General features: G+C 54.9%; 2 protein-coding genes across 2 annotated transcripts; one reads left to right on the top strand and one right to left on the bottom strand.

Moving 5' to 3' along the window:
- Positions 1–130: 130 nt before the first annotated feature.
- Positions 131–7,944, bottom strand: LRRC20 (leucine rich repeat containing 20; the record flags this gene model as incomplete). The annotated part of the gene is made up of 4 exons (XM_080348285.1): positions 131–282; positions 4,378–4,545; positions 6,677–6,826; positions 7,863–7,944. The coding sequence occupies 4 exons, from the start codon at positions 7,942–7,944 to the stop codon at positions 131–133; spliced, it is 552 nt and encodes a 183-aa protein (XP_080204411.1).
- A 1,093-nt stretch (positions 7,945–9,037) lies between these two features.
- On the top strand, positions 9,038–10,946 carry EIF4EBP2 (eukaryotic translation initiation factor 4E binding protein 2). The gene is made up of 3 exons (XM_080348200.1): positions 9,038–9,183; positions 9,783–9,962; positions 10,050–10,946. The coding sequence occupies exons 1-3, from the start codon at positions 9,045–9,047 to the stop codon at positions 10,079–10,081; spliced, it is 351 nt and encodes a 116-aa protein (XP_080204326.1). The 5' UTR covers positions 9,038–9,044; the 3' UTR covers positions 10,082–10,946.
- The last annotated feature ends 2,584 nt before the right edge of the window (positions 10,947–13,530 follow it).

Below are 13,530 nucleotides of genomic sequence, written 5' to 3'. Positions count from 1 at the left end.
AAAGAGGGACTGGCTGCCTTGCTGTGGGTTTGGGACAGAAACAGCGGCATAGCAGGGACTGCCCTAAGCCAAACCACTCTCGCCCCTGGGGAGAGCTCACCCAGCTCCTCTCGGGCACCCCAAGAGCCTCTCAGGCTTTGGGGACGTGCTCCTCCGGTGACAGCAGCAGGTCGAAGGGGACAAGGGGCCGGACGAGGAGCCGCACGTCGGGGCCGACGGGGTTTGCCCGCAGGTTGAGGCTCCGCAGAGCTGTCATGGAGGCCAACTTGTCCACCGGCACCTCTGCAAAAGAGAGCACCCAGGTGAGCACCCGCTGCGGGGTTCGGGGTGGGAAAAGCTACGGTAAGATGGGCGGCCCAGAACAAACCCCACTCCTGCTTTTATCAAACCGGATGCACCATCAAATATTATTAAATTACACGCCTATTCCAATGTCTTGACAAGGTGTAAACGGCATGATATTAAACGTGGACGGTGCCCTCCAGTTCTCCCAGTCTCAAAAGAAACACTGTTAGGTTGCTAAGCTGCTGTTCAAAGACTTATTCCCTTATTTTATTCCCAGTGTTGCAATGCCCAGGAGCCCTCACCAGGCTAACGGGAGAGCACGTGCTCTTGGCCCTTACTGGGCAGGCTGCAGCGCCGGCTCTGGACACCCTATTCTTTTGCAGTTTCCATGAATTTGGGTGTTTTCCTTTAGAAAAGGTTTCAAAAGGAAAGCCTTTCACATCAAAAAAGAGGTACAGATCTCATGGATGCTCCCAATGTGAATCCACTGTGAGCGGAAGAACAAGCCTGATATGAAAACACAACCATTAAGATCATTAAAATATTATAGATTTAGCTTTTTATTACCAATCGCAATATTTTGGGCTTAAACAGCCCGCCTACCTGAGTTTACCAAGAACAATTCCTTTTTAATTTGGCCACCAAAATGACAAGAGCCTTCCGTATCCCCAGCTCTGATTTCTTCTGCCAATACTTGGAGCAGAATCGCGGTGTTGTTATTCCAGCTGCGTAGGCGATTACATGATTTTTAAGCCACAAAACTTATTTTATGCTGGAAAAAGACTCAGGCATCCCGATGGCTTTTTTCCCCCCTCTCTCCTCCAGAGAGCAGAGCTATTTTCTGTAATATACATGTTTCTCAGCAGCATTTCTCATCAGGCTGAACTTCACATGGATTTCTTAATGCCTCTTCTTTACAGGGGATTTGTTCACTGCCATTCCTCCTCCTGTATAACTTTGCATCTTTTTCTCCCTTTTTTGATAGATCTTCCTGTTTAATGATCTTCTAAGGCTATGCAGAGTGGCAACCCCTCATTTTGCTTAAATTTAGGGAGCCGACGGAAGTATTTTAGGGAGCAAACCTTGCCTGGGATGGGAACAGCCCCGCTTTGTGGTTTAATTTAAGGTAAGGAGCAGTGACTCACCCGCAGCATGAAGCGACAGGCAGGACACACAGTGCAGCCTATAGCTATATGGCCATGGAAGCCAAACACTCTTCTATAAGCAACCCAAAGCACCGCTTGCCAGCTCCCCAAAGGATACGGCACTCATGTTCGAGCCTGAATTATTCATGCTGGCTTCACCAGTTCGGGAAGAAAAGAAGCTTTTTCATAATTGAAGCAAACAGTCATTTTCTCAGATGGGAATATGATAATGAGTCGGTGACAAACCCAGCTCCTTCGGATGAAAGGGCTGCCGCGGCATCTGAGGAGCCGGTTAATGCACATTAACAGCCCCAAGGTCTCGTGGCCACGTACGGCTGCAAATTGAAGGGGGAAGGACCCAGCTCAACGGAGCCACTTCCCAGCCACGTTTCAGCATCATCCGCATCCTTCGGTGACCACCGGCTCCTCCAAAGCCACCGCAAAAACCCGCTCGCTGCCTCCTCTGCAGCTGTTAGCAAAGATGCCTTTTCCGTGCCCTTATCCCAATTTAAGAGTGTCTGTCTGACGCTCAGGAACAGAAAATTAGCCACAGTTTCCCCTGCCCAGCCTTGGTAGTGATATCCAGCATCTCCCCTTGCTGTCTCAACATCTTCTGCATTAAACCATTAATTACGGAATAAGGGAAAAAGAAATTGAAGCTTCAGGCACCAAAAACCCCCCATGGACTTGGGAGATGAAAATGCTAATTTGATATCACTCTAATTAGCGGAGAAAAGGAGTTAAAGGCGCTGTTGTTAATATATAGATAATTACGCTCCAGGGTTAAGAGCTCGTTGAGATGAAAAGGGCAGTTTGTGGCACTAAATGTCTCTGTCGGGGCTGCGGACTCCAGGCAGGCATTAATTAACCGCCTTTTACTCCTCTTTCTATTTAGCTGGGAAAACATCACCCACCATCTCCAGTTCAACGTGTTTTAGTAGGTGACTCAGCCCTCTTGCAGCAGGGGCTTTTAATGTGGTTTGGAGCCCTGCTATGAGCATCACTGAGAGGGCAGAGGATGACAAGCAGGATCAATAAATAGCTGCAGCAGCACTGAAAACTGAACCATCCGCGACTTTCATGCTGCTGGAGAAAGCCCCAGCTCTTCCCAAACCCCATCTCCCACCCCTGGTCTGGAGAACATCCTTCTCTTGCCCAATGGTCTTTTACCCAAAGCAGGGTCCTCAGCTTGTTATTGAGCTAAATGGTGCAACCTGAGTCACATAGTATAAAAGGCAGTGAAATGCAGTTTCTATACTGCTGGGACAGCTCCTTCCAGGGCTGGGCTGGCTGGAGAACAGTGTCTGGATGGACTTCCAGAGGCCTCCACAGTTTTCCTAAGGATGTGTTAGCTGCTGTTCTTGAGCTCCTGCTGCTAAAAGAGCCAACTGCAGTGGGTGGGTTGTGCGTAGGAGCAAGGAGGGCAATGAAAACTACTCTCTCCTGGGGTGAAATGAGTGTGGAGGGCTCAAATCCTACTTGGCTGTTAAGAAAACACCAACATTTGTGCTGATTAAATTCAAGCTGATGGGCTCTCCTTACCCTGTTGTGCTAGGCCAGTGTTGGAGAAAAGGGTGTATATGTAAGTACAAGCCCATAAATGATACATAGAACTGTATTAGGGTGTAAAATTGCATATGTATATATAAATACAAACTCATGCACAGATAACTGGCACAGGGAGCTCGGTCCTTGTGCTGCTCAGCCCCAGGTAAGCTCAGCCTTAGAGGCTGGAGGGAAATCCGGGCGGTGGAACCGGGGATGAGGGGTTTTTCCTGGGATGGGAAGGATTTGGGCTGCTGCGGCTCTGCGGATGCTCCGTCCCTGGGAGACTATTGTGGGAAAGAGCCTCGGAGGTGCTGGGGAAGGTACCTGAGAGTGATGCAATTGCCCAGACTTTTGTTGGGCTGCAACAGCTCTGCCTTTCTAATCCCTACCTCTCCCCTTTCCAGAAAATGCATAAAATAGGCTAATCTTACCTATTTCTGCAGCTAGATAGCGTCACGCTTATTACTAAGATATGTCCCTAAAACGTGTTAGCTTGACATTGTTAATTTCTACCCTGTCGTTATTTTCTCGAGCCTGATAACAGCAGCTGAAGGAGCCTGGCTGATGGGTTTTCTCCTCCAGGATTAATCCAGCTGGGTGCAAGCCTTGATGCATCCATTCCTCCCTGCGTTTAAGCAGGGGAAGATGCAACAAAAAGCTGTGTCCTTCTCTTGCAGCAGCCTGCTTGCACAAAACGAGTGGGGAACGTGAAGCCTGGAGACCTCAGCATCTGCACTGAATCTCATTGAAGATGCCCAATTAAGCTCAAGAAGTGATGGAAGGAACTGGGAGTGAGCCAGCTCTCTCCAGGGGTGGGAGAGAAGCAAAGAGGTGAGGAAAACAATGTATTTTGCTGGCTGTCATGGAAGCAGTATTTAATATCTTGCGTTTCTACATGCGTGGCCAGGGAGCAGCTGATTCTGCTAATAAAGCCTGTGTTGCAGCAAACAGCTTTCCCAGCTGAAGGCGTCCCAGATAAAACAGCAATATTGAGTAAACTGGATATTCGCCTCCCCGGGGATGCGTGTGGGATGCTCCAGCCTTTGCTCTTTGAAAACTTTCCTAAATAAATCCCCTTTTATCTACATGCAACAGCTGGCCCTTTTGCCCGGCTTTTGAGGACTCCAAAGGCTTCAGTGTTGTGTATGAACGATTTTCCTCCCACTGCAGGGTCGGGGGACGAGCAGCTCTTACTATTCCTTTCTCTTTTTTGTGTGTTTTTAGGAGATTTTGTACTATCATGGCTCCTATTTGCTCTGGGAAATGTTCGGGTGGGTTCGTGCCCTGGCAGCATCCTCAGGGGATGGTGGACCACGAGCAGGGCTTCGGGGATGTGAATCAGCATCGCCCCGGGGTGATGCTCATCCTCATCTTCCGCAGGAATAAAGGTCCCTCTCACCTGTGATCTCATTCTCTTCCAGGTCGATGGTCTCCAGGGTGGCCACCGCGGCCAAGGGCTCGGGGAAGCGCCGAAACCTGTTGCGGGAGAGGTCGATGGCCCGGAGGTGCAGCAGGGACGTGACCTCCTCGGGCAGGCGGTGCAGGTAGTTGCCTGCCAGGTTGAGCTCTGCCGTTTGTGGGGAAAAAGAGGCGAAAAGTAATTAACGCACAGCTTAATTTACAGCCCCTGTGTGCCATGGGCTGACAGGTCCAGCAATGGATTTCCTGCCCTGTTTGCTGCTGTAATTTGCCTGCTGTGAATACTGCTTTTAGGAGCAATATGTTTGGGCTTCCTGGGGCTTTCCTAGTGAAACCCATGCAGTGTTTCATGAGCAGCAGCTCTAGGAATGAGCAATACTTCTTTGTGAAGCCAGAGCAATGCCCCCAATAGATATTCATCTTGGCTTAAAGCTAGTTTTCTTTCTTCACGTGCCTCAACCTCTTTGAGATATAAACAGAGCAGTGGAAGAAATGTATTTTTATGCAAAAAAATATCTATTCCACAGAGTTTAACCCTTTGGGATGTTTTTTCCCCGCTGTGGGGCCAGGAGCAGCAGTCCTGTGTATGTCCGTGAGTTGTGGGGAAGGCCACCCCAAATCCTGCCCTCCCAGTGCCCTTCTCCAGTGACACAGGGCTTTCTGCTCTATAAATACCCATGCGAGCTGCCCTGCTCCTGCTAATACCTGGTATTTATAGGTCCGGCCTTAGGTCTGGCCTTATTCAGGCTGGTGCAAGGCTGTCCCCAGCCCCAGGGTACCAGTCCTCTGCACATTCATTACCTGAGTGACTTGTCCACTGGTGGAGCAAAACCCTTGCTGGGAAACAAGACCTATTCAGGGGTTATTTTTATTTTAATTTATTTCTTTTTCCCCAGGGCTCGCTGTGCTGTCTAGAAAATGAAAATTGATTTCCTTTGCTCGACACGTTTCTTTTCTCCAGCCTGAGGGTGTTTCCAATCTCCAGTACAACAGGGGGAGCATCCCCAGACACCCCCCACGGCACCATTCGTGTGGTACATGGTATGAACCAAATATTTGCTTTTACAAGCTGCCAGAGCCCCGGGGCGCTGCTGCAGGTAAGCAAAGTGCTTACCTTGCTGTGGTTCCCGGGGTTCCAAACCATGGTTCTGGACACTTGCATGACCATGCAAGGTTGAGAGAGGTTCTCCTGCCCCCCTGCTCTGCCCTGGTGGGACCACACCTGGAATATCGTGTCCAGTTGTGGCCCCTCAGTTCCAGCAGGACAGGGAACTGCTGCAGAGAGTCCAGCGCAGCCATCAAGATGCTGCAGGGAGTGGAGCATCTCCCGTGTGAGGAAAGGCTGAGGGAGCTGGGGCTCTGGAGCTGGACAAGAGGACACTGAGGGGCGACCTCATTAATGTTTATAAAGATACAAAGGGTGAGTGTCAGGAGGATGGAGCCAGGCTCTTCTCGGTGACAACCAATGATAGGACAAGGGGCAATGGGTTCAAACTGGAACACAAGAGGTTCCACTTAAAGATGAGAAAAAACTTGTTGGGGGTGAGGGTGGCAGAGCCTGGCCCAGGCTGCCCAGGGGGGTTGTGGAGTCTCCTTCTGTGCAGACATTCCAACCCGCCTGGACACCTTCCTGTGTAACCTCATCTGGGTGTTCCTGCTCCATGGGGGGATTGCACTGGATGAGCTTTCCAGGTCCCTTCAACCCCTGACAGTCTGGGATTCTGTGATCAGCTTTTGCTGGGTGCCACGGGGCTGTGTCCCCATGGCACCAGCTGTGCGCTGGCAGCTGCCCCCATGTCCCCATGGCACCAGCTGTGCGCTGGCAACTGCCCCCATCTCCTGCAGAGGGTGAGCAATTATTGCAGATGTTGCAAGTTGAGGGGGCTAATTAGCCAGCAGCACAACCCAGCATGCCTTCTGCAGCCTCAAGTGCCCCGTCTGCCATACACCGTTGTGCCCAGGCTGCTTTTTCTGTCCTCTTTTATCACCAGCCCCATCCTTGGAGGGAGCTGGAGGGTGACGAGGGGTCCTGCAGCAGTTGAAAATGGCTGGAGGGGACAAGTCATGAGTTTGGGAGGGTAGGTGAGAGCAGAACCAGTGCTCCATCCTGCAAAGTATAAAGAAAAATGGGCTGGCGCAGGGGTGCTTGGAATATGGTGTGTCTGCAGAGGAGCAAAGCCTGCGGTGGGGGAACATGCCAGTGCTGTGGCCCCTCTGTAGCGGCCTGGGGGTCTCTGATGGGTGCCAGGGGTCTGGAAGCGGCTGGGGTTGTCCCTTACCTCTCAGCTGGCTGAAGGTGTTGATGAAGCGGCCGGTGAGGGATTTGAGCTCGTTGTTGGCCAGGGAGATGCGGTGGATCCCCTCGGTGACGCTTCTCATGGCTTTGTAGATGCCCACGGGGAAAGTCATCAGCTTGCAGTTGGCCAGATCTGCCCCCAGAGAGAGCCCCGCATCTTATAATGCACCCGAGCTGGGAGGGAGCAATGCTTCCCATCTTGTTTTCCGCCTCTTTGGGTGCTGCCACCCCTGGATGCTGCTTCCTCTCCATTGCAGGGATCTTTACAATCACCTCCACAAGCACCACTTGTTCCCATCAGCAAAGCTAAAGGTGCATTCAACCCCAAATCATATTGCATTGACCTCCACGCTGCAACATCCTTCTGCAAATCCTCAGCCAGCCTGTCCACATCTAATAACACCAGTAATTCCCCTTCCCATGGCCCCAGCCCCCTGGGGAAGGTCAAGCATCCCAGAGACACTTCTTCCACCGCTGATTGAGATGGAGCAGGGCTTTCCCCGGGCACGCTCCTGGTTGGATGTCCCATGGTGATGGAGGGGGAAAACGGATTGTGCTTTTAACCCGCTGGCATTTTCGTTTTGCTCTGAATTGTGTCTGTTTCCCCTTCTGGGACACGCCAGGGGATGCAAACGCTGTATCCTGGCCCTGTGATGCTCAGCGCAGGCTCTGCGCCCTCCCCAAAGCCACAAGCTCAGTCCTCCCCCACTTGTCATCTAGCTCAGGAGAATATTGAGAGGCTGAGCAATGAAGCTCTGGCTCTCAGCATATGCTGGTTTATACCCCAGAGCTGGGAATCCAGCATGAATAAAAATGAGCAGCTTTCATCTCCCTCTTTTGATGATCTCTGATATTAGCTAGAAACAGGGAAACTGCAGAAAACCCACAAACCTGACCAGGCGATGCAGGGAGAGACTTTATCCCTGAGGCAGGTCTCCGGGGGGTTTATGTGCCATCGCTGGGAACCCACTCACGCTTTAGAGGGGCTGAGCGCCCTTTGGGGAGCCTTTCCTTTCCCTGGGGGTGCGGGAGCCCTGGGCACAGCACCCAGGGAGGGGCTGACAGCTGCTTTTTCTTAGACCGTGGCAGCAAAAAATAGAGCCCGGCTTCCAGACACCCGATCCTCGTCCAGGCCCCGAGCGGGAGCCGAGCCGGAGCGCTTGGCTTACCCAGGGAGTCCGCTTTGTTCTCCACCGTGTCGTTCACCTTCCTGGCCACCCGGGCCACCGCCTCGCCCATCCTCTTCTGCATGCGGGCAACCGGCCCCAGCGGGGCCGTGCTGTGGCCGAGGGGATCCACGGCTGCGGGGAGAACCGGCCGCTCCGGCCTCTCGGGAGAGGGACGCTAAAAATAACCATCGGGATCAGCATTCCCAGGGGAGGGAGGGAGGCTGTGCTGGGGCTGGCATGGCTCTCACGCTCTGGGATTCCCAAACCTCCAGGCTGCTATGTTTGGGATACGGGGGTGCATTCTTTTTCCTGGTGATCTTGGGCTGATGTGGACGCAGCATTCCCAACTTTCTGAGCTCATGTATTTGTGATATGGGGATGCCTCCCCTTTCTGGTGACAGCATGGGGTGTGGGATTCCCAGCTTTTTGGCTTGGTATATTTGGGATGTGGGGATACTTCCCCTTTCCTGGGGACTTTGATCAGCTTCTCCCCCTTCCTGGGGACTTTGATCAGCTTGGGTCAGCCAAAATGTTTTTGCAGAATCATAGAACCATAGCACAGTTTGGGTTGAAGGGCCCTTCCCAGCTCCCCCAGTGCCCCCCCTGCCATGAGCAGGGACATCTGCACCAGCTCAGGTTGCTCAGAGCCCCGTCCAGCCTGGCCTGGGATGTCTCCAGGGATGGTTCATCCACCACCTCTCTGGCCAACCTGGGCCAGGCTCTCACCACCCTTATCGTAAAAAATATCTTCCTAGTGTCCTGCCTGAATGTCCCCTCCTTTTGTTTAAAACCATCACCCCTTGTCCTGTGTCACATGCCCTGATAAGTCTGTCCCTGTCTTTCTTATTGTCCCCTTTTAAGTACTGAAAGGTGGCAATAAGGTCTCCCCGGAGCCTTCTCTCCTCCAGGCTGAGCAGCCCTGAACACGAGGCCCCCCCGGCCCCCTCCACCCCTTCCCAAAAACACTCTTCCCACGCCGGGAGTCGAACCCGGGCCGCCTGGGTGAAAGCCAGGAATCCTCACCGCTAGACCACGTGGGAAGGCGCGAGCAGCGCTGCCCGCCCCCGCGCCTGCCCCCTGCTGGCGGCGAGCGGTTGCGCGGGGGGGGCGGTGGGAGGTGGCGGGTCCGGGGGGGGCGGTGCCCGCTCCGCGCCGCCTCCGCGGGGACAATAGCGCGGGGCCATGTCGTCCGCCGGCGGCCGCCAGCCCAGCCAGAGCCGGGCCATCCCCACCCGCACCGTGGCCCTCAGCGACCCTGCGCAGCTCCCCCCGGATTACTGCACCACCCCCGGCGGCACCCTCTTCTCCACCACCCCGGGAGGTAAAGGCGCCGGGACACACGAACGCACACACACCGGGGCCTGCGGGGCCGCGCCGGGGGAGCCGCTCCTGCCGCCCGCCCGCCCGCCCGCTTGCCGCTCCGAACACCGCCTATCGCGCCTATCGCGCGCTTATCGCGTATATAGAGCCTTAGGGCAAGCGCTTTGAGCGGGGTGTAGTTTTTTTCCGGGGTATAACGGGGGGTGCGGAGGGTCCCGGCGGGGGCAGGTGGGAGGAGGGCACGGGGTTCTCGACCCCCCGCTGTGTCATCCCGAGGTCGGAGCATCCCCAGGCAGAGGAGAGCGACACGGGCGACATTTCGGGGAGCTGCCTCCGCCGGTGTCCCCGGGTTATGCGTTCCCAGCCCGGCCGTGAGTTCGCCGAGCGCCCGGGGGGGTGTTTATCCAGCGCCGAGTTATCGCCCGCTGTGCCGAGATAAGCGCGGCAGCAGCGCGCACCCCCCTTGCCCCCCGCGCTGGTCCTTGGCGGACCGGGTTCCGTGGCCGGGGCACCGATCCCACCGGGAGACGCCTTCTGCAAACACGCTCCGCCGGGCTGGATCCCCCCCAATTCCTCCTCTCGCCCCCCACCCTCCTCCAGGCACCCGGATCATCTATGACCGCAAGTTCCTGCTGGACCGTCGCAACTCCCCCATGGCCCAGACCCCGCCTTGTCACCTCCCCAATATTCCCGGCGTCACCAGCCCCGGCTCGGCCGCCGAGGAGCCCAAAGCAGATGCCAACAGCCTGAACCACCAAGAGGGGAAGCCATCATCCATGGGTAAGGTACCCCCGGGGTGGGGCTTGGGGAGGTACTTGGGGCGGGGGGGATGACCCCCCTAACGCCTGTCCCCTTGCCTCTCGCCAGGGGACGATGCTCAGTTCGAGATGGATATCTGAGCGGGAACCATGGAGCGGCAGCAACTCCCCAGACCTGTGCACACCCCGTTCGGCTTAGCAGGATCCGTCCCGGCGAGGCGGGGGCGGCAGCGGTCCCCGCCGGCGTCCCCCCTCCCCACACACCTCCACCCCCTCTTTTTGAGGAGCGCGGCTCTGGCTTCTCCCCCTTTGCGGGTGACCGCTGCCGCTGTGTGCTGGACGGAGCATCCCGCCCGGATCCAGCCCTCCTCCGCCCGCCGGCAGCCTGACCTCCACCGCGCTGCCTTTTTAAAACATCCCTTTGCTTCTTCTACTGCCTCGCGGGGCAACTCGCCCCCCCAAAAAAAACCCCTCTCATTACCCCAAACCTCCCATCCCCGGCAGCTTGGTGGCCTGGAGCTACGTCACCCCGTTTGTCCCTTCTCCTGGAAAATTTGGGCAGCCTCTTGGGAGGAGGGGGAAAGCGTTGCTCCTAAAACCGAGTGCCAGCTTGCACCCCAAGGTGGGTTATTTTTTGGTTGCCTTGGGACCTGCTGGCATTCGGTGGAGGACAACGCTGGCAGCCCCTTCCCTTTGGTGCTCCGGGTGCCCGTGTCTCTCTCCTACCCGGATTTCTTCCATCTCGGCCCTTTGACCGGACGCTACGTCTCCAACCCACCAAGCCGGGACTCAGAACGACGTAGCCCTATGTTACAAAACACCCCCCTTGCTTTTATTTTTTCGGTACTAAAAAGGGGCACGTTACCGGCAACGCTTCATTTTTTCAGGCTGGGGACGAGCGCGTCTGGGAAAGTGCTTTATTTTTTTATCTCCCCCTTTAAAATGTGAATAATACAGGAGCAAAATCTCTCGGCGCCATCGGATGTCTCAGGAATAACTGGGTGCCCGGGGGGGGACGCGGGGGCTCGCTGGTGAGGCGCCGCAGGGATGTGATGCTGCAGCTGGGGGGATGCCCGCCTGGCACACCGTGCCCATCCTGCCCGTGCCCCCCAGGGTTGGGATTAGTCTTTTCTCCTCTCTCGGTGCGACCCTCGCCTTGAAGAGCAGCGTTGGGTTGAGGGCGCGCGTGGCAGGGGACACCACAGCAGTGCTGTGCCCCCCCGAGCCCGCCAGCACCCCCTATAATGTTTTTATTGCCCGTTGGAAGCCGTCAACAGCTTTGTAACCTTCTCAAGTGCCATTTTATCAGCCCCCACCTGAGTGCCTGCTCCATCCATCCTCCCCCCCTCACCGGGCTCACCCCATGCCGGTACCCAACCCCGGGGACGGGTACGTCCCGCACCAGCATCCCTGCTGCAGGTTATGTGCACTTTCTGTCCGGTAATTTATTTCTCTAGGCGTGTTTGGTGCGGCTCGGTGCGGCAGCTGGTTGTGAGCTCCCATCTTCCAGCTGCTTTTCTCGCCAGGGGGTGGCTGCTGCTCATTTTGGGGGGGGAAAGAATAAAAGAAGAGGGAATGGGATGCTGGGATGCCTCTCCCATCCTTTCCCTTGCGTGGGTAGCGCTCGGTGGGCCGTGATGTGAACGTGTAGCCGACCGCTGTAGGCGCACGAGTGAGTGAGTGCAAGTAGAAATATGTATACGCGTGTGGGTGGGTGGTGATAAGACACACACAAATATATATATTATATATAAATAAATATATTTTTCCGTAAAGCAAAGATCCTAGGAGGTCTGTTAGGTCCTCGGACGGAGGGAGCGGCAGGGGCAGGGGTTGGCCACGGCGGATGCAGGGACCCGGCGCCTTCGGCACAGCCGCTCGTCTTGGGAAACCTGCTCTCCAAGCCAAAAAGAAAACATCCAAGGACAACTTATAGACAGGAGCCAGAGGGAAAACACTGTTTCTTTCCAAATACCCCTTTTCCCGACCTCCTTTTGTCTCTGTTCCCCAACCCAGCGACTTTCTCCCGGTTCTCTTTTATACTGGGCTTGGGGCTGAAGAGCAGGGAGACAGCGCCTGGCCTTGCCGGGGCAGCTCCTCTGCTAGGCAGGGTCTAGAGTTGGGTTTTTACCGTCTATTCAAGCAGGTGTTTGGGAGGAGAAAAGCTCTCGCCAGTGGTTGCTGTTACAGTGAGATCAATAAAGATCTTGGTTCTATTAAATTAAAGTGCTGGAGGTTTCTTCTGACCGCGATTTGGGGTGTGGAGCGGGGGGGGTTCTGTCTTCCCTTCAGAGCAAACGCCGCAACCCTCCTTCCTTTATGTTTTTCTTCCCTCCCAAATTCTTTAGTTGAGTTGCTTTCCAAATTTCCAGTTTGGAAAAGCAGCAGCTCCAGGCCAAGGACAGTAAATCTGGAGCGAGCCCCTGCCTCTTGCCAGCCAGAACTCACAGTTACGAAGAGCAGAGGAGGGTTAAACCCGGAACCGACAGCTGAGAGTTAACGGGGGAACCTGATTGCAAAAAGTTCCTGTACAGAAAAACTCTTGATTTTACTCTAGAAAGGTCTCCCACACACAGAATTGCTGCAAAATGGTCATTAATCCTGCACCACTGGGTGCAAAAACCTGTATAGACCCGGGCATCAAACTACAGAGATGCCAAAAAGGTCCTGCTTGGGACATGTCTAAGCCAGACTCCAAACAGACCGCTGAAGTTAAGCCAAGCTTGAATTGTAAATCCCCAGCAATTTCTCCCATTGCTGCTAAACACGTGTTTGCACCAGCCCGGGGGGAGCCCCCCAGTGACCCCTCCCAGCTGCCCCCAGAAGGGCTGGACCTCAGCCCTGCCTTGTGGGCACCGGGCAAGGTTCCGAAATGCCAGATGTGCTGCTAAAGCCGTTGTGTAAACTGGGGTTTGGCTGCTGGGGGCGGGGGGGGCTACAAACCTGCAGCAAAGCCACATCAGATCTTGCTCATTAGCTCAGACTTAAGAGCCCTGATGGACCTTAACAGCCCTGAGCAGCCTCACCTGGGCTCCCCCCACACCCAGGAGCACTTTTAAGCCCAGCCTAGCTTGTCCCTCTCTTTTGGCTGCCTCATCTGCTGCTGCTCCTGGAGGGATACAGCCCAGGCTCAATGCAGGTCTGTTGTCCTGATCCAGGACTGTTGTTCCTTTGATAGCGCCTTTATATATTTAAGTTTTAAACCAATTACCAGCAAAGTCAGCCTTTTTCTATGCACCTGCTCGGGGGGCTCCCATTTATTTTCCTGTGTGCCTCAGCGAACTATTGGCAACCCCCTCTGGTTCTATAACCCTCTCCCCAAAACAGCGCATCGCTTTGGGCTGCGGACCCCGCGTGTGAAATACCGCAGTGGTTCGCCACATTCCCAAACCGCTTGGGTGAAGCCAGGAAAGCTGTGAGGAGGGTGCCTGGGTTTGGGGAGGACCCTCACGCCCCCCAGAATCTGGAGGAAAGCCGTGTTGCTTGGCTGTTGGTGTGCTCCTTAGGGCAGGGGGAGCTTCTAGGTGCTGATTTGGGAGCTAAAAATGGAGAATTAAAAAAAAAAGCCCCACCACAACAGTCTAGGGCTG

Source organism: Nesoenas mayeri (assembly GCF_963082525.1).
Source record: "Nesoenas mayeri genome assembly, chromosome: 7".
NCBI classification, from domain to species: Eukaryota; Metazoa; Chordata; class Aves; order Columbiformes; family Columbidae; genus Nesoenas; species Nesoenas mayeri.
The sequence above is the reverse complement of the archived record's forward strand: the minus strand, read 5'-3'. Positions and strand labels throughout refer to the sequence as shown.